Here is a 25255-nt window from a genome sequence, read left to right as displayed (position 1 = left end):
ATAATTGAAACTTTAAATGGCTGTTGTTATACTTCACATCGTTACTAGCTACACAATAATTTAAAACCAAAAAGAAGAAGTGGGGAAGCTACAGTGTCTGCAAAACAACATAGAGGAGCAAAAAACAAATCATTGGATGAGAAAGGCCCACAAGATATGCTTACACATTAAAACGTGATTCACTTTAGTCAAGTGGAAGCTGATGCAAGAAGAGAAATCCATGTCACTCTCTACTTTGTCAAGTGTCATTATCATCACCTAGAAGAACCATCTTCTAACCCTTCCAAGTAAAAACTTGAAACGTCATTCACTAACTTGTGTTGCTTTCTCAGACCTAAATACATCATCCTTTCTAGTGAGTGATATACATACGAAAGCAAGAGAGATCATCATATGATCTAATCATGCTCTTTCCCCCTTTATACCACATATAATAACTACACAAGTTGCCGTTTTTAGTCTACTAAATGACCATAAGCATCTTTATCTTAACAAAGATAAGATAAACTAACCAGAGAAGATGAGCAAACATGTCATCTCTTAAGTCATAGATATTAACCAAGTTTGTGAAAAACCTTGTCATTCACCACTCAGAGACAAGAACTAAAAATCTCTAGTAGACTAAGACAACTAAAATCAACTAATACATTTAACAACCACTGATATCGATTAGGGTTTCCACTCACCACATCGTTCTCCTTTTAAGAATATGTCTCATCCAAGTTGACGGTGACGCAGCGGCGAAGAAGACTCTCTACGGCGATGTTGCGACGGAGCATCCGCCATGTACGAATAGCGACCGGCATCAAACTATTAAACGGTGCCGTTTGTCACCGAAGACTAAAAGTTCATTTTAAATTGCATATTAACCCTTACATTTTACCTTTATTTTCGATAAACATCCTAATTATTTCTCTTTTTTCTGAAGCCCAAATAGGCCCAAACTGAATTTTAGCTATCTTCTTAAATTGCACATTAGCTCTTACATTTACCTTTAATTTCGATAAAACATCCTAAATATTTCGTTTTTTATGAAGCCCAAATAGGCCCATAGTTTATGAAAGGCCCAAAATGAGTTTAGCGATCTTCTTTTAAGAGTCTTTCTTGTCTCTCTCGCCGAATTTTTCTCTATTTGACTGTTGTTAGGGTTTTAGCTTCTTCTCTAGTCGTTGTTTGTTTCTCTTTTCGGAAATAAAAAATGGCGGGAATTTCTAGGGTTTTGGGAGGGTTCAGGACACTGATGTCGAAGGCGGCGACTGTTGAGGCCGTTACTGTAGCCGGAGAAGGAAAAGGGATATTCAAGACTCGTCCGGTGTCACAGCAGCTAGCTAGCTTCGCCGGAGAAAGGGAACTCACTCGTGGTTCCGCTCTGAAGAAAGTTTGGGAGTATGTGAAGCTTCACAATCTCCAGGTTTGTTTGATTTTGGAGCTTTCTAAGGTTTTTACTTTGCGTAGATCTGTTTATGAACTTAGGGATTTGGTTGCTTTAGAGAAGGAATTGTTGCATGTAAACTAAATCGATTAAGCATTTTAGTGGCGGATGATTTGATTGTTATGTAGAACATGGATCTTGAGTAAAATGCATGTTATCTTGTGGTTGAGAATGGATTGTTTGGTTTTGACTATATACATGAAGCATCTTGTGGGTTTGGTTGTGAAGATTACTTGGATTGTTGTGTTGGTCATTATCTTAGAGAACTTGGAATTGTAGTGTTCTTTGAGTTTTGGAATTAGTCTATTTAATGTAATACACACAGATGATGTCTATATGTTGAATTGGTTGTTCAATGTAAACAACAAGCAGCTAATGTAGACCATAAACTTCTCTGTTTTCTGGATTATTCATAGTTTCTGTTTGAGTGATTCATTTCTTGCCTCATTGTAGAATCCGGCGAACAAGAAGGAGATTCACTGCGATGATAAGTTGAAGACGATTTTCGATGGCAAAGACAAAGTCGGAATCACAGAGATCATGAAGCTCCTCTCACCACATTTCCCTAAATCCGTCTGATTTGGTGATGTTTATCTAACGTAGTTGTATCTATCTAAGAAGAAATGGTTTGGCTTTTGTGGTTCATTTCGGGTTGTATATGAAACTCTAAACCCGTTTGAACTTTGGTATGTTAACAAACCAAAACAATAACTCTCTTTTGATCCATCTACCGGAGAATATTATGTAGTTTGACCATTTTATCTTAATATTGTTTGATTTTGTGAAATTACTCCTCTCTCTAATCTTTGATGGCTTTCTGCTCTAATAGTCTAATGTGTCGTGTGAGCAACGATTTCGTTATTATTGTTTAATGCATATGAATGGTCACAATTATTTTATCCTCTGATGGAGAAGAAACGTGTCATGATCAGAAGAGGAATAAGAATGCGTTGTTAAAACGAGCAAGCATCAACGCGTCCATTTCGGTTTAAATCAATAGCTAAGAGCCTTTTTCGCTACACATAACCAAATATCGCACACATGTATGTGTCTAAACATAACATAGTATATAGTTCATTTTTCCATATCTTGTATCTCTCTCTATTCATATCATCTTATTATCTCTCAAGTTCTTGATTTTAATTAAAGATGGGTAAAGACGACCACCACGAACAAGACAAAAGATTCTTCTCACATCATAATCATCACGGCCATGGGTATCCGCCAGGAGCTTATCCTCCTCCACCGCAGGGAGCTTATCCTCCACCGGGAGGTTACCCTCCGCAAGGTTATCCTCCACCACCTCACGGCTATCCACCGGCCGCTTACCCACCTCCACCCGGTGCTTATCCTCCCGCCGGGTATCCCGGACCATCCGGTCCTCGTCCAGGTTATTATTTAATCAAAAATGTTGTCTTATGTGGTTATGTCTCTTAGTCTTAGTTAAACGCCCTTGCTATTAACAAATTAGTCCGATTGGTGTTTGTTTTGAGTGGTGTTTTATATAGTATAGTTCTCAAAAATATTATGAGAAGACAAAATGTTTCTTTAAAGGGATGCATATAGTTAATCTTGGTTCATTCAAAAGCCAAAATAGGTTCTTTAACCAAATCTTGCGTTATGCGATGTGCAATTCCAAAAAGTAAAGCTTGGTTTTAACGAAAATGATAATAAATGATTTATGCTTTGATTTTCTAAGTTTTTCAAATTCGAACAAGAATTTAAAGAAAGTTTCTTGCGGGTTATATCAACCAAAAAGAAACCAATAGTAAAATAATTAATGTCTTGATGAATAATTGATTAAATTCTTTTTATGATATAATATATGTGGCTTTTTGTTCAGTTAAAAATGTTTTTTTGTTTTGTTTAATTTAGAAACATAGAAGAATGTGGCTTTTGTTCAGTGTTTTTTTTTTGTCAACATGGCTTTGGTTCAGTTTAGTATGGATTATAAATAATGCTACAATGTTTTAATATGGATTATAAATAATGTTGGTCTAGTTTTATAAGCCCAATTTGGTTTGATAGGTTCACATGCCAAGTAACCTTTGATTGAATGCTCTCCTCATGTGAATATAACAGGGTTTGGAGGAGGAGTTGGGGGATTGATAGCAGGAGCGGCAACAGCGGCAGCGGCTGCAATGGGAGGTCACCATGCGGGTCATCACGGAGGCTACGGGCACCACGGCCACGGAAAATACAAAAGAGGGTTTTTCGGAGGAGGAAAGTACAAGCGAGGAAAGCATAGTATGTTTGGTGGAGGGAAGTACAAGCGTGGCAAGCACGGTATGTTCGGAGGCAAAAGAAGCAAGCATGGCATGTTCGGAGGGAAACGAGGCAAAGGCATGTTCGGACGAAAGAAGTGGAAATGATCCATTAGCATCCTCTCTACATATATTATCGTAACAATTTAACATTAAGCTTAATATAAAAATGTGGATGTATAATTTGTTTTATATGATGTATATATAGCTATATGTATCTATGAAGAGTATTTAATATGGTTGAAATATTTTTCTTACTGATTAACGTTGATGATCATTTTTTTTTCTTCTTTTTTTTTTGGGAAAGTTTTGTATATATGCATGTATTGGTGAATCAGTTTAATAACTTTTTATGTGGAGTGTTTCTTTTTGTTTGTTTTTTTTGGGGGAAAAAACGTTGAGAATAATATGGATTTAGATAATTAAAAGTTTATGTGAATTTTCAAGAATTTGTTTGTTTGGGAGAGATCTACGGGTTGTTTTTTTTTTGTTTTTTGGAATATTGAGAATAATATGGATTTAGAGAAATCTGTTTAAATTTTCAAAAATAATTTTTGGGAAAGATATACGGGATCTCCAACAACAAAATTGTTGTAATCGAGTTCTCCATCGAGATTAATATAGGTGTATAATTCCAATGAACAATATCATTTGGAATTTGTAAGAAAGAAAATCTATTAAAAGATTATTTTCAAAATCTGTTTTTTTTTTTTGTGTTTACCAAGTCAGCTAAGATTTTTTCTAAGTGAAAAACTAAATGGATAAATAAACCCACAATAATAGGGATAATAAGCTGATTTTTTTTTTTTTTTCGTCAGAAAAAAATACTATGATTTCGATTTTGAAGTGGAAATGTTGTTGAAGTTGGGGAGTGAAAGGTATCGCAGAAGCATATGACGTAAAATATATATTTTTCTTCAAAATCCTATCAATATCTAAACAATTAAAACTTACAAAATCATATTTCAACAAAATCTCAAATAATCTTTTACGTCAAGATTTTTTCCAATGTCTATATATACCATTGTTCTCTTATTTCTTTTCCATTCAAGAAAAAGAAAATTCTACATAACAACAATGGTTTCTCTAAGTTTTATTTTGTGTTGTGTTTTAGTAAGTAGTTGTGCATACGCCACAATCGTCTCTCATGATGGTCGTGCCATCACTATTGATGGTCATCGTCGAGTTCTTCTCTCTGGTTCTATCCATTATCCTAGAAGCACCACTGAGGTAACTTACATCTACGTTAATGGTTAATCTATTATATATATTTAGCATAATAAGATTATTAATTAACTGCGTTTATTTTGTTGTTACTTTGTCACATTTAGATGTGGCCGGATCTTATAAAGAAGGGCAAAGAAGGAAGTCTTGATGCGATCGAGACTTATGTTTTTTGGAATGCACATGAACCTACTCGTCGTCAATATGATTTCTCTGGAAATCTAGATCTTATTCGGTTCTTGAAAACCATTCAAAATGAAGGAATGTATGGAGTTCTTCGCATAGGACCATATGTTTGCGCAGAGTGGAACTACGGGTACTAAACTAATCTTGCTTAATTTTACTTATTAATATCATCAATACATTCTTAGTGATATTAGTTTATATATATATATATGTTAGTCTATCCATTTGATAATGATTAAATTTGGAAAAATAATCTCTTCATGATTTTTCATTTGAAAAATACCCTATCATTTTTCTTTTTTAAAAATTGACTTTTAATATAGAAATTATTCAAATAGCCTCATTAAAATTTAGCAAGAATAAAAAGTATTTTGAACTTAAAATAAAAAGAAATCCATAAATTTAAAGTTGATGCAACTTACGATTTTAAAGATAATTCTTATCTTAAATATTTTTAAATAAAATAAATAAATGAACCTTATTACGTGATAGACTAAAAAAATATTTTAGATATCATTTTTAATATAAAAATAAAAATAAACTTTTTTTATCTCAAAAACGATTTGAAAAATAAACAAGATATTGAATTTATTTTATTTTATTTTTCTTCTAAATTTCGAGTTTTTAATTTATTAAAAAAACAGCTTTTATTTTAAATCCAGAAAAACTGTTATTTTATATATTAAAATTATAATATTTGTTAAAAATAATGAAAGTTTTTTTTCAACTAAAAACTCAAAAACAAGGTAGTTTTCAGAATCTCACTTTGCTTATAGTGATATTATGTTTTTATCTTTTTTTTTGCATTTTTTTGTTTTTTTGTTAATATCTTTCTTCACTAATTTTGATATTTTATTTATATAATCATTTTCAATAGAGGATTTCCAGTGTGGCTTCACAACATGCCCGGAATGGAATTCAGAACTACTAATACTGCGTTTATGGTAATCTACATTTGATAATCATTTATCAAATCTTATATGTAATATTTTTATTTTTATTAATTGTATATGGATGATTTCTATGTAGAATGAGATGCAAAATTTTACGACAATGATAGTAGAAATGGTCAAGAAAGAGAAGCTTTTTGCATCACAAGGAGGTCCAATTATCCTTGCTCAGGTAATATTTTTTTTTACATTATGCTATCCATTATGTACATCTATTTGGTTATATAATATACAATCTTTTGTTTCTATCTCTTAAAGCCTATTACCAAAGTTCGACGACAAAAGCGAGAACTAGATTACAACAATTTTGATTTTAGTTTTCCAAACTTTGCAGATTGAGAATGAATATGGAAATGTGATTGGATCATATGGAGAAGCGGGTAAAGCATATATTCAGTGGTGTGCAAACATGGCTAATTCTCTTGATGTTGGTGTTCCGTGGATCATGTGTCAACAAGATGATGCTCCTCAACCAATGGTAAAATTAGCTAACGTTAATGATTTTTCATGAAATTAACTTATACATTTATTAACACTAATGATCTATAAATTGTTTGATTTTGTAGTTAAACACATGCAATGGTTATTATTGTGATAACTTTTCACCAAACAACCCCAACACTCCAAAAATGTGGACTGAGAATTGGACCGGCTGGTTAGTTTTCATTTTGTTATTGCTATAGTTAATATTTTTTACTAATAATAAGAACGAATACTTTTATGCAATCTGAATTTTGTTGATCGAGAGATGTTTTCTCGTGGTTTGTTTTTATTTATTCTTATCTATAAAAATATTTTTATTCTATATTTGTATAGGTATAAGAATTGGGGAGGTAAAGATCCTCACAGAACAACCGAAGATGTTGCTTTTGCCGTTGCAAGATTTTTCCAAAAAGAAGGAACTTTCCAGAACTATTACATGGTAAAAAATAAAATAAAATTTTATAATATCTACATGGTAAAAATTGAATGATCATCCAAAAAAGAAAATGAATGTTTATTTTTGGTTTTGTAGTATCATGGAGGTACCAACTTTGATAGAACTGCGGGTGGTCCGTACATCACAACAACATATGATTACGATGCTCCTCTTGACGAATTTGGTATATATATAAAAACTATATTCACATTTAAATTAGTTTAAAATTTTTAAAATAAAAGGTACTAACATGATGAATATTTATTAGGTAATTTGAACCAACCAAAATACGGACACCTGAAACAGCTTCATGATGTTCTTCATGCTATGGAGAAAACTCTCACTTATGGAAACATTTCCACCGTTGATTTTGGAAATTTAGTCACGGTAATTCTCATTTTCTGCTTATTTTTTCAGTTAATATATTTAAATGTGTTACTCTTGAATTTATTCTTGAACACATATTATTATAGGCAACAGTTTATCAAACAGAAGAAGGATCAAGTTGTTTCATTGGAAACGTTAATGAAACGTCAGATGCAAAAATCAATTTCCAAGGAACATCTTATGATGTCCCGGCTTGGTCTGTGAGCATTTTACCGGATTGCAAAACTGAGACTTATAATACCGCCAAGGTTTGTCTTTGTTACATTCAAAGTTTTTTTCAGTTTTTCTTTATGGTGATCATTATTACATTCAAGTTATAATCCTTATGTTTTTTTAATGGTTTTATATATTTCAGATTAACACTCAAACTTCGGTGATGGTTAAGAAAGCGAATGAAGCTGAGAACGAGCCTTCGACTTTGAAATGGTCATGGAGACCAGAGAACATCGACAGTGTCCTCTTGAAAGGGAAAGGAGAATCTACAATGAGACAGTTGTTTGATCAGAAAGTAGTAAGCAATGACGAAAGTGATTATCTTTGGTACATGACTACGGTTAATCTCAAAGAACAAGATCCGGTTTTGGGGAAAAATATGTCTCTTCGTATCAACAGTACTGCTCATGTTCTTCACGCTTTTGTCAATGGACAACATATTGGTAAGTAAATGACTTATCTCCTTTGAAACAACACTTAACACCTAAATAAAACAGTTTTTAGATTATTCTTCATTTTTTTATTATAGGTAATTATCGCGTTGAAAATGGAAAGTTTCACTATGTTTTTGAGCAAGACGCAAAGTTCAACCCTGGTGCTAATGTCATTACTCTCCTTAGCATAACCGTAGGCCTTCCGGTGAGTTTGAAATCTTATCATTCTTAAGTTAAAACCATTCTTTTAAGGTCCTAACTTTAACCATGTTTTTCTTTTTAGAACTATGGTGCTTTCTTCGAAAACTTTTCGGCTGGAATCACTGGACCCGTTTTTATCATTGGAAGAAATGGTGATGAAACTATAGTTAAAGATTTGTCTACTCATAAATGGAGTTACAAAACTGGTTTAAGCGGGTTTGAGAACCAACTCTTTAGTTCAGAATCACCTTCGACATGGTCAGGTGAAAGTGTACCATTCAACTGAACCATGACTTGGTACAAGGTAAGTAAATATTAAAATCAATAGCTACCAAAAAATTATAGATGCATTTTCAAATCGTATTATTCTAATGTTTCCTTCAGACTACTTTCAAAGCTCCTTTGGGAAGTGAACCAGTTGTGGTCGATCTTTTGGGACTTGGAAAAGGAACGGCTTGGATCAATGGAAATAACATTGGACGTTACTGGCCAGCTTTTCTCTCAGACATAGATGGTTGTTCCGCTGAGTGTAACTATAGAGGAGCTTACTATGCTTAAAAATGTCAGACAAATTGTGGAGAACCTACACAACGATGGTAATATTTTTTCAATTGCTTATGTTTCAAAATCAAACCTTTATACAATTTGTTTTGTCTGAAAATTAAAATTTTTAAACTGTTTTTAATAAAATAAAATAAAATTGAAATCTCTTTTTACTCACTTATATTAGGTACCATGTTCCTCGGTCTTTCTTGAACTCGGAAGGAGACAACACCTTGGTTTTGTTTGAAGAGATTGGAGGAAACCCCTCACTTGTCAATTTTCAAACAATTGGAGTTGGAAGTGTTTGTGCAAATGTCTATGAGAAGAACGTTCTTGAGCTTTCATGCAATGGAAAACCGATTTCTGCCATCAAATTTGCTTCCTTTGGTAACCCAGGAGGCGATTGCGGATCTTTTGAGAAAGGAACTTGTGAAGCAAGCAACAATGCTGCGGCTATCCTCACCCAAGAATGTGTTGGAAAAGAAAAGTGTTCCATTGATGTTTCCGAGGATAAGTTTGGAGCAGCGGAGTGTGGTGCTTTGGCTAAGAGACTCGCCGTCGAAGCTATTTGCTAGTTTGGTTTTATGAGACTTAACGCTTTTCTAGTTTTAGGAAGGTTTTCTTGCTTTTTTATTTTCAGATTAGGTGCTCCTATTTTAGTTTCCAAAGGATTTAGGTGCTTTTGATCCTAGGAATTATTTCTCCATTATTAGTTAAATGAAGATGTTATTAAATAAAAGAACACCTTCTAATAAATCATTTGGCTGTTTTTTTTTTTTTTTATCCCGATCATTGTGAGTAGGTCTAGAATGCAAGATGGATACAATTTTCAGTTATAAACATTCAAGTAAAAAGAAAGAACATATCTGATTTTGGTAGTCTTGAAAGTACTTTTAATTTCATCAAATCATCATCAGAGATTCAGAGTCTACAAAATACTCATCTTTCCGAGAAGGCGTTTTCTTGCCTCTCACAGCGTTTGAAGAGGAGAACTGGTTTCCAATTACGTTTCTCGTCCTCCGAACTACACCATTTCTAAAGATATATCTTCACTCGTCTTCTGAAAATCTCTCTTATCGTTCCTGCTCGGAAACAACTTTTTATTGCAAGATTACACCTATTCTACCTTTGTCCAGAGAGATTAAAGCTTGCCTTGTGAACATCAAGACATGTTTTGGCAATAAAAGATTGTCTAGAAAAGAATACGTCAGTATCACACACTAGAAACTCGTAACCATAACGAAAGATTTCATCTATGATCTAAATAGTTACTTTTTCATTTTTCATCTTGTGAAATGGTGGAGAACCCCATCTAACATCAACCGTGTTCATGTTGCTGCACACATCGAGGACAGGGACACCTTTCCGATAAAAAGCCTCTTATAGCTTTGTATCTATTGTTGTCTTTCAAATCAAGTTTACACCATAACACAAGGTTTGGTTGCCATGAAACTACATAATTTTTCTCTCGTTTTAACCATTTCTATCGTCAGTTTAAATGTTTCAATCGGTGACAATTTCAGAGACTAAAACTTGTGAAATGAGGAATAAATAAATGGCGGAGGAGATTTAGACGAAAATGCCAATAAACAGAGACAAACTCTTTGACATAAAGAAGATTAAATACCTCTTAAGTAAAAGATGTTACAAATGTTCTATAGACACAACAAGACAAACTCAAAACCATTACCTGATGACTCCAAAATTAAACGAGAAACCAAAAAAGAAAAAGAAAAAAAAGTTCTCGATGCGTGACTTACCTCTCTGTTGTGTTTTGTAAACTGAATGGTTCCTATTGAGAAGTAATTTAGGTACAACAAAAAGCTGTTCTTGAATTGGAAACATATTAATTCCCAAACCCCACAGCACATTACCAAATATGGAATGATGATGATGATGATGTGAGTCGATGAATGGATTGGTTTGGTCGGAGAATGGTTCGTCTAGCCGAGGAGATCTTTGAACAGTGTAGGGTTCTGACTTGTTGGATTCACACCCATTTGTCTAACAAGAGCGTCTTTCTCAAGAGCTTCCTTTGTGTTTGGTCCTTTGGAGGTTTGAGGTTGGTACGTGCGTGAGTTTCCTTTGGAGCTATCAGACAGTTCGGATAAGAGAGAGTCAACACTTGTGGTTGTTGTCACAGGTGCTGCATCTGAGTATAGTCCCATCACATCGGATGAACCACCGTCTTGGCTCGAAGAATCCATAAGACCTTCCAATTCTTTAAAAGGATCCATTGCTGTAGCGGTTGTGGCAGTTGGCTCACCGAAGTCGAGCAAGTCCGGTGGCGGTTGAACAGGGGTTTGATTTTCCTTGGGTACGGTTGCGGTTTTGTTAGCAGTTCCTTTCGCCGGCTTGTGACCACCAGAAGAAGACCTTTTGTCAGTTCTTGATGATGATCCACCAAACAAGGATGCAGCGAGTCTCTGTTTCTCGGGATCGATTTCGGGTTTCTTTGGTTCGTAACTGCTTCGAGGCTTTGAGCTAGATGAACCAACTCCTGCATCTGAGTGTGTAGAGATACCGTTTGCTGCTTGTGGAGTAGTAGAAGAAGCTGCTGTGGTCGATTGATAGCTCGGTCTACCCCATTTTTGCTTAACTCCATCGAGTCGCAGCTTAATTTCTGATGACTCTCGTTCAGAAACCAAAGATGTTGAAATTGGCTGGTGTGACTCGCTATAATAAGAAGGCTCGGGTACTGGAACAAGCTCGTTTGAAGCTTGTGGTGGCACTGATGGCTTTGGAAGTTCATAGGCTTCGAATCGAAGAGCATGAGTTGGAACTTCGTGATGATCTTGGGGATGGTAATCGGTTGTTTCAAACATGCCCGAGCGCTCTCTCTCAGAAATATAAGGTTGTGCTCCACTCTCGATAGCTTGTTGGATATAGCCATTGAGAAATGAAAGATCCTTGTCAACCTAATTCAGGAAAAGGACCATAAGATTCACGAAATCCACGTCAAAGGAAGCTAGTGAAGAGAGAACGTTACCTCAATGTCTTCGCAACTAGCATCTAAAGGGAGTATAGTCTCAACAGCACGGGCATCTAGAGCAAGGAGAGCCTGAAGCTCATATGCACGTTGCTGAAGATCTGTTGAATGTGAAGCCAATAGCTCTTCAATCAAAGATTGGCACTACAATATAAAACCAGTCAGTCCGTGAAAAAGCAGGCTATAGATTTGGTTTTTCACTTCAGGACCGTCTAAAGATACATACCTCCGGCAAAACATCCACCTTTCTCCCAGATGCAATTTCAAATGCGTAGATCTTCATCAGTGCAGAAACAGCATAACCCTTCATAAAGCAGAGGAAGCCATTTTAGGCAGTAGTTATACAAGAAACAACTGGATTAAGTTTGCAGTAAGTAGAAACATCACCACTCTCATGTACATGTACTAGCAATTAATTCTGACAGAAATCTACCAGGTTAAATTTTTTTTGTTGATTATACATTTTAGGAAGAAGAGTTAACACGCAATGGGTTGAGTCACATATTCATGATATTCAGTCTCACCATGTTGTCCGAATGCAACTTAAGTATGGAGATGTAAAAGACAAGTCGAGTGTTACAAGAAACTACAGCATACACAGAACTAAAAGACCAGAACAGCTAAGCACGTAAAGGTTTTCACGGTGAATAATATTTAAAAGCTGAAGAGATACCTTTACAGTTTCATCACTTGAGTATGCATCTGCCACATCGCACAGCTTTCCACTAATATAGGAGGCAGAATATTTCCCATCAGCTGTGCCATATTCTCCCAAAACCCAAGAAATGACCTGAAGTTTAAACCCAATAGTAAGAAACAAAAATTCGTTGCGGAAAAAAATGGTATGCGGAGAGATCAGAGAACAAAATCAACCTGAAGAAACAGGGATGGAAGTTTTGGTTCGCTAATAAGCTGCAAGTACGATTCCACCTGCATCAAGAAAAACACACTCATAAGCCAATAACATCACACTATCTAAGCCAACAACACAAGACCAGGAAGTAAGAAAGGTGACTGAAGTTACTCAATACTAACTTTAAGATTGCAATTTCAGATATTAACTCAATTATCTGCTAAAAATGAGTTCATATATCACCAAAACAAAAGCTACCGATTTCTTTGCACATTAATGCAGAACCAACAGAAACTGGAATGAACAACATACAGCTGATAATCTGAGCTTGCTGTCTGCATCATCATCGTCCTCTCCAAATCCTTCAGCAATCAAACGCATCAGATTATGTGCCACTTTAATATTTACCAGATCTCCTGCATGCTCGAAGACTTTATTCATGATCTGCAGTACAGAAACAGTTAAACTTCTGTCAGAAACAAAGAGTATATATGTTTATTGTCAGGCCACAGTTACAATGGAGGTTGGCTTGCTACCTGGATGAACCATTGATTGCTTGGAGCAAATTGTTCGGCCAACTCAACACAACGAGATGCTATCTCAGTTTTGTAATGATTGTCGTTGATACTAATCATGTAATCAATCATTCGGTCGACAATCACTTCTACATTAGACGACTTGGTCATTTTGTACAACAATTCAAAAGTCTTCCTCTTTAGTGTATCATCTGGATCCTGTTGAACAGTAGCAACGAAACGAACATCAGGCAAGAAAACAAACAATTAGCTCACATGAAAAAAAAAAAAAAAAAAATTCTCTTGCTTCAGCTCACCTCCAAACAATCTATCACAGCAAGTTGGTGCTGCTCAGCAATGTCTGGGCTTATTTTTATCAATCGACCAAGACCATCAATACCCATGTACTTCAGATTGTGACTATCACTCTGCAAATAGTTTGCCCGGGATTTAAATAACAATCGTAAGGTTAACAAGAGTATATGCATACATACCAGGAAGACAACAAACCTTCAAAAACTTGGAGATAGCATCAGCAGCAGCTTCTAAAAGCTTGGGATTCGGAAGTATACAAGAAATACAGCGAATACACTCATAAAGGATCGCATTCCCTATATTGGTAGAAGAATCACACTTTCTGAACAAATCTCCAAGCACCATAGACATGATATCACTCGCATTCTTATCACCACTACCCAACAAAGCCATTATCTTCAGCAATTTGATCTAAAAACCAAATTTTTTTATTATCACCAGTTGCAAAAACTAAGATATCAACAAGAGAAAACTAAAGCAAAGACACGAAACCTGGATAAAAGGTGCAGGCATTTGATGATAATCATAACTCTTAGGCAATCTTCTCTCAGTGACCTGTTTGAGAATGCTAACGAAACTGCTAACCAAATCCTTGTAGGAGTTAACATCTTCACTTATAAGATCAAACAACGGACATAGAGTCGCTCCCATAACACCAGGATCATTATCACATAACCTCTTTCTGAAATTAGAAACCAAATGCGAAACAGAAGAAGGAGATTTGCGATGAAATCTATGCAAAGCCATAATAGCTTTCTTCCTCACAGCTTCCTTTTGATGATTAAGCAACTCAACAACCTGAGGCAAAACCGCCGGAATCGTCTCCTCATTAATCAACCTACAAATCGCATTAAGCGCGGCGCAAACGACGAGGTAGTTATCGGATCTAAGATCTTTCTGAATCGTGTTAACAATAAGGATAATAAGATCATGATCTTCGTTGAGAAACAACGTCACTGCTAAGTAACCAGTACGCTTGAGAAGAAGATTATCGTCGTGAGTCATCTTCACGGCGTAAATGTAACCAAAAGAAGCGTCGTGGCCTAGCATCTCAATGTAAACGAGTCGTATAATGTACTCTTTCATCTTCCTCTTGGGAATATCTGGCTCTAATAATCTTCGTTTTAGTATATCGACCTCGCTTAGAACGATCCGATCTTCTTCAGCTTTAGATCGTGCTTCTCCGATTGATTTGACCAGATCGAGAAACTCTTTCGACTGACCAAATCCTCCTTGTGATCCCATCGCTAGCTCTCTTCCAATTGTCTTTAGCTGCTCCATCTTCCTCTCTCACTCACTCAAATCCCTAGCAACAAAGTTTGAGCGGTGATTTCTCCGATTGGTTATAACGATGAAACGGGATTGAATTAGGGATTTCTCCGATGAGAAATCGGAAATTGGACCATGCGAAATAAGATTTGTTCTGATGATGATTGGTGCCGTGAACGGTGGCGGCGATGAATCTGATCCGGTGGAGTTCTCTCAGATCTGAGACTGAGAGAGTGAAATTGGAGATGAGAAAAACGTGAAGGAGAGAAGAGATTTTGAAGTAACGAGAAAAGAGTTTTGTGTTTTGTTTTGCTTCTACCTGATACACCAGGCGGTCCCCCAATAGCAAAAGCAAAACCAACACGCGTGTAACAGTAAAATTTAGAGGTGGTTTAACCGGAATCCGGTTTTTTATTCGTTTGAGTTTTCACGGTAAATTTTCGATTCGGTTTGGCATAAATAATAGAAAATAGTTTGGTTCGGTTCCACAATGTTGAAATTTTGAATTCGGTTTGAAATTGTTTTAAAAAATTACTAAGATTGAAACCATTTTTTTATTATTATTCTTTTAGTTTATGTTATTTACTTATCTTGGACTATATATTATTGGAGATCAGGCCAGAACCATTTTGTTGTTTACAAAAATGAAAGATGTTCATTAACAAAAACTATTGAAAAAATAATTACAAATTACAGTAAGACCTGATGCCAAACTTCTAATATGAACTAGAATAATATAATCATTTGCTTCCTAAAACTTTATCACTTTTAGTCTTGGACCAGTTTTATATAAACCATTAACCTACATATTTAATCATTCAATTTAATTTAGATGATATATATTTGTATATTTTTGGAACACAACCTACTATTTTTTTGCACTAGTTAAACTAATTCATACACAATTTTTAAACAAAAATAAATGATGGATCCATTCAAAGTCGAAAGTATATTTTTTTTCCATCGCACTTAAATGTTTGGACCAGCTATGTATAAAACCCCTCCAAAGCCACATATCGATTTTTAACTTAGGGGTATACAAATTCAAAAGCAAATGATCCTCTCACTGGTTATTGGCATGAGGAGGGTGACACCCCAAAAAGGAGAGATATTGGCTCCATTATGGACATTGTCTCATATGAACTAAAGGCTGATAGTTCCAATTTTGTCTATCTAACTGTAGTAGCGACTGAGAAGAGCCTTAGTAAATTTTCTCCCTAATTTCAGGTTTTAGTGTATTTCCAGAATTTGTGTTAGTATTTTTAAGATCTAATGTTGTTCTTTTGATTAAAAAGATGGTAACCAAACCGCTGATATTGAGAACCACAATCGATTGAAGAAGTTTATTGAAATCCTTAGAATAAAGGTGGTAGTATTTTGCTAATTGCCAATGATAATGGTTATTGTGATTATCTAGATGAATGCACGCAACAAAACATAACTAATATTCTTATTTACCGGGAGGTTGGCTTGGATGCCCTAGAAACTCATATGATATTCCCATTTTGCTTTAGAATGCCCTAAAACCTCAGTTGATATGTTCATGAATTCTTGTATGTATTGTATTGTATAGATAGTGTAATTTTACAACCTACCAATCCATTAAAGTGATCTTTAATAGTTACTTAAAAGCTTGAATCCATTTATTGTATATGTTCTCTTTTTGCATCACTGATTGTTCTTGGTTTTTTTAGTTTTAGCTACTAGTTCAGTGTGAAATGGTGATTCAAATTGTTGAATTAGGTTGCTTTATAGATTCAAAGAATATTTAAACTGCTTGATTTGATAAGTCTCTCTGCAAATGCATAGACTTTTTCATTGCATGACTCTTATGTATGTGTTATTTTAGGTGACTCTTGACATTATCAAGACATTATATGGAGACCAATAGTTTGGGCTCATTAACATTTTTGCACTCTTTTGTGGTCCATTTCGGGAATGTACATGAAAACTTTAGACCCGATCGAATTTTGGCATGTTAACAAAAGAAAAAAGAAAACAAAACTCTCGTTTGATCCATCTACGGGTAAATATCATGTAGTTTGGCAAGTTTTATCGTAGAATCATTTTATTTTGTGAAATACTTATCTCTAATAGTTGGTTCGATCTCGGTATGTTTAAGGTTCCTTTGCTCATTTTCTCTCATCAACTTTCGGGTAATTAATCACCAATGCATAATGAATGACAATAATTATTGAATGTATCGTGTGAGCAAACCAAATCGCTGAAATGCATAATGAATGACTGGGTGTACTATATCTAGGTTGCGTATGGCTCAAGAAACATTACTTGCTTGATTAAATATTGTGGCTTTGTTATCATATACTGGTTGTACTATAGCTTTTTTTAATGGACAAACTGGTTAATGTACTATAGCTAGGTTGCTTATAGCTTGAACATGTTTCTACATTACGCTGAAATGGATTTGGCCTAACTAACGATGTTGTTTCTTAAACACGAAGAGTTTGGCGTGACGTCGTTTTTACCTTTAATCAGTTTTCTGAGAATTACTTTGATGAACAATCTCCATCAACTAGCAACACTATCACCATCAATCTCTCTTCATCTCACTATCCTCGCCAAACACGTTTCAGCAGGCCTCAAAACTGAAAACGCTGTTTATTTCTAAACGCGGATTTTCAACTTTAGAACCTATTTGATTATTTAAAAAAAACCCATCATTTTCAAAACAAAAAATGATAAAATAGAATTTGCAATTATACACTTTGATATACGGATTAAAATGTTAAATGCAAACGGTATCATGCCATTATAAATTGCGTTCGTATTTGTATATAATAATAACAGCATATAATGAACTAATTGCAGATCTATATAGTCTTCTATATATTTTTAATTATATGATTCTTTGACTTGAATATATCCATATGATTGTAAAGATTTTGCTATTTTGCATGCATTTCCATTTGATAAAATTTCTACTTAATTTTCAAACTACTACACATTTTGAGTGTGACGTTTGTCATGATTCTCGACCTGTAATGATGGTTTGACTTTAAACGCAAACGCTCCGAGAATAGCGGCCATCGTCGTAACGGAGAGAAAGCCAGACGCTGCGAACACACCGTCTTTCACAAGGTAACACTCACGGTTTAGCCACCCTTTGCCGTATATCTGCTCTCTATTCATGCTTGCACCAACGCTTATCAACGTAACCGCAACGGCAAAATTAACCCTGCAATAAATTCATGTATTATATAATTATGTACTTGCAAATTTAATCCGGTGACAACACTATAGATCACCAAATTACAAGCTATTTCAAACTTATTTGTTTTTTGTTAGTAAACTCATCTTCTTCTTACCAAGAAAACAACAGAAGAATTATACAAAATATAGTCGTTCTGGTTTTGTCCGTTTTCGTGAAACCTCTACAGATCACAACGTTTCCGACGATCTGAGCAACGGAAACACAGACCAAAGCAGCAATTCCTAGCCCGAAAGCACGATTTTCTGGTAAATAACACGATTCTCCATCCCATTTCAGATCTTTCCCCTTTAAGAAAACCTGAGCTCTTAGCAAAGCCTCAACCCCGAATCATGTTATCTTATAGAACGTAAAATGCATAACTTGAGCAGCAAGTCACTTGAAAATTTATTTACCTTAGCCTTTTGAAACTCGGCCGAAAGGCATAGGAAGAACGCCGCGAGACCAAAGAGAAAGATGAACATGAAAAAGAGAAAAGATTTGGGTCGCCCATCCCGGTTATCTTGTTTTTGAATTTCCATTGATTTGTTCTTAAATCCCTTTAGAGGGAAGACGAGATTGCTTGAGACCTACTCCACGATTACAGAGAATAACTATTTGTGTTTGCTTACGTATATATGTTTGTAAAGAGTGGATTTGTTCCTTGTTCTTATGGTTGGGTTGTTGGGTTCTATACTTTGCTTTTGTGTTAATCAAGTATTTGTTTTTCTTTTTCTCTATTTGTGATTATAACCATATCATTTAACACCATATTAATTTGGAAGAAAATAGAAAAATTGTTGCATAATTATTTTTATTCTTTTAAGTAGTGATTAATTATTTATTTTCACCGAAACGGTAAAACTTTATGATGTCGTATTCTCAAAAGAATGAATGCTAATTTGTTTTCCGTAATTAATACAACACGTAACGATTCTTTTTCTATAATAAAAACAATTGTAGTAATATGAAAAATTTGAGTGGAGACTAGAAACAAAAGAATGAACAAATTGAACATAACAATAGAAATTCAAGTTTAGAAATCAAGAATCTCTATAAACTGAAACATGCATAGATGTAAAACATACTTGAAATTTGTGGGGGGGGGGGGGGGGGGGGGGGGGAAGTATTCACTTTTAGTTGTTGAATTTCGTTAACTAGAATCTCACTTGTTTTTTTATAACCACATTATGAATGCACTCGAGTTTTAATCACGCGAAAATAGAGAAAACGAAAAATTAATTGATCAACAAAGACATGATGATTATACAAACAAAACCAACTTATTTAAAACCACATCATTATTTCTCGAATCGTTACAGTCCATCATCAAGTAGAACAAATTCATCAATGATATGATTAAGCTGTTTATTAATCGTTTTTAGGAGTGCACTTTCGAGCGGTGGTAACTTTGACGGGTTTGGTCTTGAGGACAGGGTTTCGCTCGAAAAAGTTGGTCGGTCGGAGCTCAAAGCCACCGGATAAAGTAGGCATCGTCGGGTAATCTTCCTGGCTAGGAACATGGTGGAAACCGACGGTGTACCACATCACTATATCTTCCTTCTCTATTTTTCTATTCCTGTCATATACTTATATGTTAATTCTACAAATCTCCAACTTATAGCATTGATAATACGATTAATTATTCTAATCATGCAACGGACGAAATATAGTCAAATTTTATCAGAAATATAAAGTACCTTTGAGACCACACTGCCAACGTATCGTCGCCTTGGCTCCTGTCAGCGTACAAACCACCTGCCCAAACCTCTGACCTGTTATACGGCGTGATCCACACGTTATAGTTGGTGAATGCAGCTCGAATCTGCGGGAAATCATCTTGGGCCAGGAGTGGGCCTGCAGCGGATCCATGAAGTAAACGGTATCCAACCTCATTGCCATGCTTCGTCTTTCGGTTAGGGTTAACCACAACTAACTCCTCCGCCTTCAAACCTAGTTTCACCCGAGCCTCTGCCTCGGTCTTGGCCGTCTTTGGCTTCGTTGTCCAATAGGTTTTTCTCGGTGTGTTAACAGATTTTGGAGACCTCGTGGTCACAAGTTCGTTACGAACAAAGGAATTTTCGGTACCGTCGATGTCAAGATGAAGACGGAATGTCACGAAATGGTCGTGGTTAACACCGACGGTGTTGTCGGCGACAATTGTCCCGTGTATGTCTTCCCCTAGTTTGATTTCGGATGTGTGAATATATTCTACCGGTTTCACTTCTAAAACACCGGTTAAGCCGACCTGCACATATTAAATTGGTATCATTAGATTTAGAACCGATCGAACAAAAACTAAATTGACAATAATTTATCTTTTTATCAATATTGATAATTTCTTCTCATCTATATAAAACAAACGAAAACCGAATCGAATAAACCAACTTTAGTAAAAATATACACTAAAACATAATTTAACTTTATTCAAAATTGTATGTAATTTGATTTTTAAAAAAATATATAAATCAAACCAACCGAAATTTATCAAAACCGAGCCAAACCAAATTTGATTCTAGTTGGTTTAGATAATTTAACATCGAATGAACCCAAAAAAAAAAATATATATATATATGAAACAGCCAAATCAAATTGAATGATTCAAATGGCCAGACCAATATCTAATTAACAAAGCAAAGTTGAGAATATGGTTGTCCAACCAAGATTTGATTTTCTGTCATTAGTCCTTATCATTAATCTGAATTCTTTTTGTCATCGTTTAATCATGATTCATGATTCACGATTTCACGTGATTCATGTTGCTGCTTATATCATATTATTAAAAATGAAAATGTATATACTATATTAAAGACAAAGTTGAAAAGAGACGGTTTTACCCCCATTTTGATGGAACCACTAGGCTTGAACTCATAATCAACTATGTAGTCATAGTTTCCCACGGTCGTCACAATCCGGGCTACAAGACTTACGTCCGGTCTAACCTCCGTAATCTGCATCATTATATATGCAAATACAAATCATGTATTTTATATAAGTGATTGTTCATAAGTCATAACATAACAACAACTATATGTTTTCTTACTTCTAAGTTTGGAATTTCAGCTTCTGTATGTCGCCACATGATATCTCCAGCATATTTTTCAAAAATGCACATAACTTTTGGGATTTTTGCGGGAGTTCCATCTTGACCAGCAAAAATACCATCCATAAAAACTGCACCCGCTGGACAATCAGTGTACGGTTGAAGAGATACGGCGCATTGACCGCAGCCAAAATCGCCACAATCAAGATAAGTAATGAAATACCAATCATCACTTGGGTCCATGTAAGGTATGAACATTTCCGATAAGTGACCTTTATATAGGACTTGCCGGTATTTGTTCACGTCCGTGTCGAAAAGGGATGCGAGAGATATGACGATGCCAGCTCGAACATCGAACGATATGTGAAATTCCCAATTTGCCCACCTACTCATCACCATATGTATGAAATTAGTAAGTGGTATATACATGTTTACTTTCCAAAAATTCAGATATAATAGGTATTAATTTGCATGCATGTTTCTTTAGCAATATATATACAATGAACGCATTGTAGATTTTACCGAGACAAAACGATTCCAAAGATAAGATTTTTTATAAAACGTTAAAATGCCATTATTGGAAAATACAAAAATAGGACCCCATACCCATCATAGATTGAAATAGTGTCTGTTTAATTAATTTTAGTGATAAAATAAGTCTTATATTATAAAACCGTGAAAGTATTACGAAAACCTTTGAGTGTGAATAAATGAATAAACAAGAATATGATGCCAAATTTTGAAACCTAAAGTATCTGTGTAGGGATCTGAGGAATAATATTTTGTATCCACGAAAATATTAGAACCACACATATGATACATATATATTTCAAAATAGAAAAGACTGGGACAGACTTATTGTGCATGGGTCCTCGACACACCGAACTTCAAGAATATGATGGTTATAATGAAAGTAGCAAAAGCAAACCAACAGTTGTTCTGTTTTTGTATTTTTAAAGATGAAGGATTAACGGAATAAGCATACACATGAAAAATGAGAGACTAGTAGATTACTTATAATAATAGTGGCAAACTGGGTTAAAATTTTGTTGGTGAAGCAATATTGGTGGCTTTGCTTTTGCTTACTAGTAAACACTACTGATATTAGGGGTAGGCAAAACAAGATTTGAGATTTAGTTTTTAAAATATTTATGGTAGGTGGAGTTTCAAATCTGGATAATTTAATTTTAAGATTAAGATATCTAGATTTAGTTCGGATTTAATTTTAATTATATATTTTAGAAAAACTATATGTTTAAGAGTTATCTTATTATATAAAGTATGGTTTTCAAATTTGCTAACTCATAGGATCGTGCCATGTGTCAAGTCAAACGATCAGATGTTTACATGTGTCATTTAAAATTTAACTTTTTTATTTTCTAAAAAGAATAGAAAATCTTAAAAAGTAAACAAATTTACATATACTAATTTATATGTCTATATATTTATAAACAATTAACATTTATTCAATAAAAGGAAAATAACAAATTTGTCTTTAACTCATGTAATCATAAGTGAAAATAGAACATTTTGAGAAAAATAGCTTAGCTTATAGGATTTAACTTTTCAATTATTTTCATTTATTAATTTTAACTCATTTAATATTTGCATGATGTTAAAATTAACTTACAAGATTACGGCATATATAGAAATATATTTTCAACAATGTTTGGTTTCTAAATATTTTTGTGGATTTCTGTTTTTCTATTAATTATTAGCCCTAGGCGTTTGGGTATTCGGGTCGGGTATTTCGGGTTTGGGTTTTCGAGTTTAGAAGTTTAGGATCCGTTCGGGTAATTTAAGATTTCGGGTCGGGTTCGGTTTGGGTTCGGGTTCGAGTTTATTTATATATTGAAATATCAAATTGTGTGTGCAAATCTATTAAATTACTTGAAAATTTCAAAAACTCCCAAAACAACACGAGTAGTTTTGCTCGAATATATCTAAAAATACACAAAAATAACTAAAATATCAAAAAAATCCTAATATTTTCTATGTATAAGTATATATTAGTTATACTTATACTTATATTTGAGATATGTTTGGATACCTATTCGGGTTCGGGTTCGAGTTTTTCGGGTTTTCAAGTTTAGACCCATTCGAATATTTGAAAATTTCGGATACACCCGCCTAAATAGGCGGGCCTTATCTAGTTATAAGTACAGTGATACTTTAAACTATCACCAAACATAAACTTTATTTCAAAAGTTGAGAGTATATTAAATTAATTAATCCAGATCCAGGTAATTGTTTCTCCTAATTCTTGAAATTTAAGATATCCATCCCATATGTGTCCTGGATAGACTAAACTCAAGAAATGTATAGGCTGAATAAAAGTGGGTTGGTGAGGACGACTTTTGAGATTTCTTTCACTTGAGAGAATATTTTCGTAAAACAGCAAAAAAGAAAATATATCAGGTTTTGAGAACTATTTACACCGACACAGTTTATAGATTTAATTATCAGATTTAGCAAAATTTGATCTACATATATCAGGCGTATGGAGCTAATAGAAAATAGAGAGACAGAGAGACCTATATTCGGCGGTTTAGAATATTCTCATAATATGAGAGATATGTTTAGTTTCCATTATCATTATCTTTTCCAATTCTTTAGTTCTATCTCTCTCTATATAAGCATGTTAAACCTTGATTCATGATTCAATAAGAAATCCATAGCAAATCATTACTTTAGCAACCTATAATTGTTAATCATTTTACCTCACAAAGACACAAACCACTGTTACTACTATTCGGCCATTTGCACTGACAAACTTTTAAAATATAATTTCTATATATAGCATGCATAATTGCTGTCTGCAAAATCTGATCTATAATGCGTAAGGAGCCAAAGGAAAAAATGCCATTTGGCTATTTGCCACTGATAAACTTTAAAAATATAATTTCCATATATAGCATGCATAGCATGTTGTCTGCAAAATCTGATCTATAATTCGTATGGAGCCAAAGGAAGAGATATAGCCATAAATATTAGTCATTTTTTGGGTTTGTTAATCATTTACCTCACGATGTGTCCATCGACCTTGAAGCCCGGACCATCCGGCTGCAAAAGGACGGCGTTATGAAGCGTCGGTCCAAAGGGTGGGTTAAGCTTCGAGATACGGTACTCCGTTCCGTTAGCTATGGGCATAGTAACCACTGACCTGTCCTTAAACTCCGATACCTTCATCTCATCAAGATTAACGATTATCGTCATTCCTTCAATAGGTCTAAGATACATATTAACGGTGCCGTCAAGATAAAACGGCATCAATCTAATAACTCGCTCCGCCTCGGCCTTAGTCTCACCGTACCATCCAATCGTTGACGTCGTGAACACGATCTCCGAAACGTTTAAGCCACGTTTCGCGACCGAGTCAATAAACGGCTTGAACTTGACAACAAGCTCGGTGGATGCTTCTTGCTCGTCGTTTGAGAGCATAGGGTAACCATTTCCTACGTGAATTTTGTCCGAGACGATGGCACGAGAGGAAAAGTCAAGGACTATCTCTCTGGTCTTTCCGTTGTCTCGAGCAATGACGAACGCTTGGCGTGGTGGTGGTTTGATGGTATGATTCGGTGATGAGTACCAAGACAAGACTAGAGACTTGTTGGGTTCGTTGAGACCAACGTATTGGAAAGTGAACTTATGATTCGGACCAACGGGGTACGACTTGTTGATGATGGTTCGGACGAGTTTGAGTTCGGTCTCGGTTAAGGGATCAAATGGGTGACGCGGTGGAGTAAAGCTTGAGGATGAGACTACGATAACGAAAGAGAAAAGGATGAGAATGGTGAAGTGAAGTGGAGCCATATTGTTCTTTGTGAGGTATTATTGTTTGCTTTAATGGATTTGGTTTATGTTTAACTTCAAATTTTTATAGGCAAAAAAATGCCTTGATGGTATTAAATTAATATATATTCTTTTTGCACGTGAGAAATAGACGTTTAAGTAGAAATCAAAGAAGCGACCTCTATTAAACCATTCGACGAAAAGAATAATTAGGAAACTAATATTTATATTTCCTTTGTTCTACAAAGATTGATTTTCTTCTATTTTTCTTTATTTTTATTGATTTATATTTGTAAATTGTAAACTTCAAGATACAATTATTAGAAATCATGAACTTTCTTACACAACTACTGGTTGATAATTACTAAAAATATTTAACATGAAAAACAAAGTTAAATTGATTAAACAATGATTGAATTCTTAATATGTGTGAAAACCACAAAACATCAAACTATTAGTATCAGAGGGATATAACGTATGGTGATATAGTTTAATCTGTAATAGTTTGTTATGGAGAA

At 34.7% G+C, this 25255-nt stretch overlaps 6 protein-coding genes and 1 non-coding gene across 14 annotated transcripts; 3 read left to right on the top strand and 4 right to left on the bottom strand.

Annotated features, from left to right (window-relative positions):
* Nucleotides 1-869, bottom strand: AT1G09105. Of its 2 annotated transcripts, NR_143468.1 has the most exons (2): nt 687-869; nt 14-280 (listed from the first exon to the last, which is right to left on the bottom strand). It is a non-coding gene; the product is annotated as an uncharacterized misc_RNA (transcript). The 2 variants fall into 2 exon arrangements; NR_143469.1 differs by lacking the exon at nt 687-869 and having other exon boundaries at nt 1-453.
* Nucleotides 312-2219, top strand: AT1G31760 (SWIB/MDM2 domain superfamily protein). The gene is made up of 2 exons (NM_102910.4): nt 312-1411; nt 1886-2219. Exons 1-2 carry the CDS (start codon nt 1199-1201, stop codon nt 2009-2011), a joined length of 339 nt encoding a protein of 112 aa, NP_564382.1. The 5' UTR covers nt 312-1198; the 3' UTR covers nt 2012-2219.
* A 196-nt stretch (nt 2220-2415) lies between these two features.
* Nucleotides 2416-4028, top strand: AT1G31750 (proline-rich family protein). Its single transcript, NM_102909.3, has 2 exons — nt 2416-2822; nt 3515-4028. The coding sequence occupies exons 1-2, from the start codon at nt 2582-2584 to the stop codon at nt 3802-3804; spliced, it is 531 nt and encodes a 176-aa protein (NP_564381.1). The 5' UTR covers nt 2416-2581; the 3' UTR covers nt 3805-4028.
* Nucleotides 4029-4773: 745 nt separating this feature from the next.
* Nucleotides 4774-9328, top strand: BGAL15 (beta-galactosidase 15; the record flags this gene model as incomplete). Its single annotated transcript, NM_001332978.1, has 15 exons — nt 4774-4926; nt 5028-5236; nt 5984-6050; nt 6136-6228; nt 6391-6534; nt 6623-6711; nt 6873-6978; nt 7072-7159; nt 7244-7362; nt 7449-7610; nt 7718-8018; nt 8105-8214; nt 8293-8473; nt 8608-8737; nt 8941-9328. The coding sequence occupies 15 exons, from the start codon at nt 4774-4776 to the stop codon at nt 9326-9328; spliced, it is 2340 nt and encodes a 779-aa protein (NP_001319124.1).
* A 996-nt stretch (nt 9329-10324) lies between these two features.
* Nucleotides 10325-15101, bottom strand: AT1G31730 (Adaptin family protein). Its single transcript, NM_102908.3, has 10 exons — nt 13918-15101; nt 13621-13836; nt 13428-13538; nt 13132-13329; nt 12908-13039; nt 12616-12672; nt 12416-12532; nt 11969-12046; nt 11743-11886; nt 10325-11671 (listed from the first exon to the last, which is right to left on the bottom strand). The coding sequence occupies exons 1-10, from the start codon at nt 14704-14706 to the stop codon at nt 10697-10699; spliced, it is 2817 nt and encodes a 938-aa protein (NP_174454.2). The 5' UTR covers nt 14707-15101; the 3' UTR covers nt 10325-10696.
* A 1416-nt stretch (nt 15102-16517) lies between these two features.
* On the bottom strand, nt 16518-18537 carry AT1G31720 (chitin synthase, putative (DUF1218)). 7 transcript variants are annotated; one of them, NM_001332975.1, is made up of 4 exons: nt 18319-18528; nt 18021-18230; nt 17692-17890; nt 16518-17346 (listed from the first exon to the last, which is right to left on the bottom strand). In NM_001332975.1, exons 1-4 carry the CDS (start codon nt 18414-18416, stop codon nt 17320-17322), a joined length of 534 nt encoding a protein of 177 aa, NP_001321397.1. In that variant the 5' UTR covers nt 18417-18528; the 3' UTR covers nt 16518-17319. The 7 variants fall into 7 exon arrangements, with proteins under 7 accessions (NP_001321397.1, NP_001321399.1, NP_001321402.1 ...); NM_001332976.1 differs by having other exon boundaries at nt 18021-18211; NM_001332973.1 differs by having other exon boundaries at nt 16979-17346; nt 18021-18223; nt 18319-18531.
* A 488-nt stretch (nt 18538-19025) lies between these two features.
* AT1G31710 (Copper amine oxidase family protein) lies at nt 19026-24916 on the bottom strand. Its single transcript, NM_102906.4, has 5 exons — nt 23968-24916; nt 20946-21330; nt 20740-20853; nt 19603-20150; nt 19026-19481 (listed from the first exon to the last, which is right to left on the bottom strand). The coding sequence occupies exons 1-5, from the start codon at nt 24756-24758 to the stop codon at nt 19274-19276; spliced, it is 2046 nt and encodes a 681-aa protein (NP_174452.2). The 5' UTR covers nt 24759-24916; the 3' UTR covers nt 19026-19273.
* Nucleotides 24917-25255: the final 339 nt, after the last annotated feature.

The sequence above is a fragment of the Arabidopsis thaliana genome (genome assembly GCF_000001735.4).
Source record: "Arabidopsis thaliana chromosome 1 sequence".
Lineage (NCBI taxonomy): Eukaryota > Viridiplantae > Streptophyta > Magnoliopsida > Brassicales > Brassicaceae > Arabidopsis > Arabidopsis thaliana.
The sequence above is the reverse complement of the archived record's forward strand: the minus strand, read 5'-3'. Positions and strand labels throughout refer to the sequence as shown.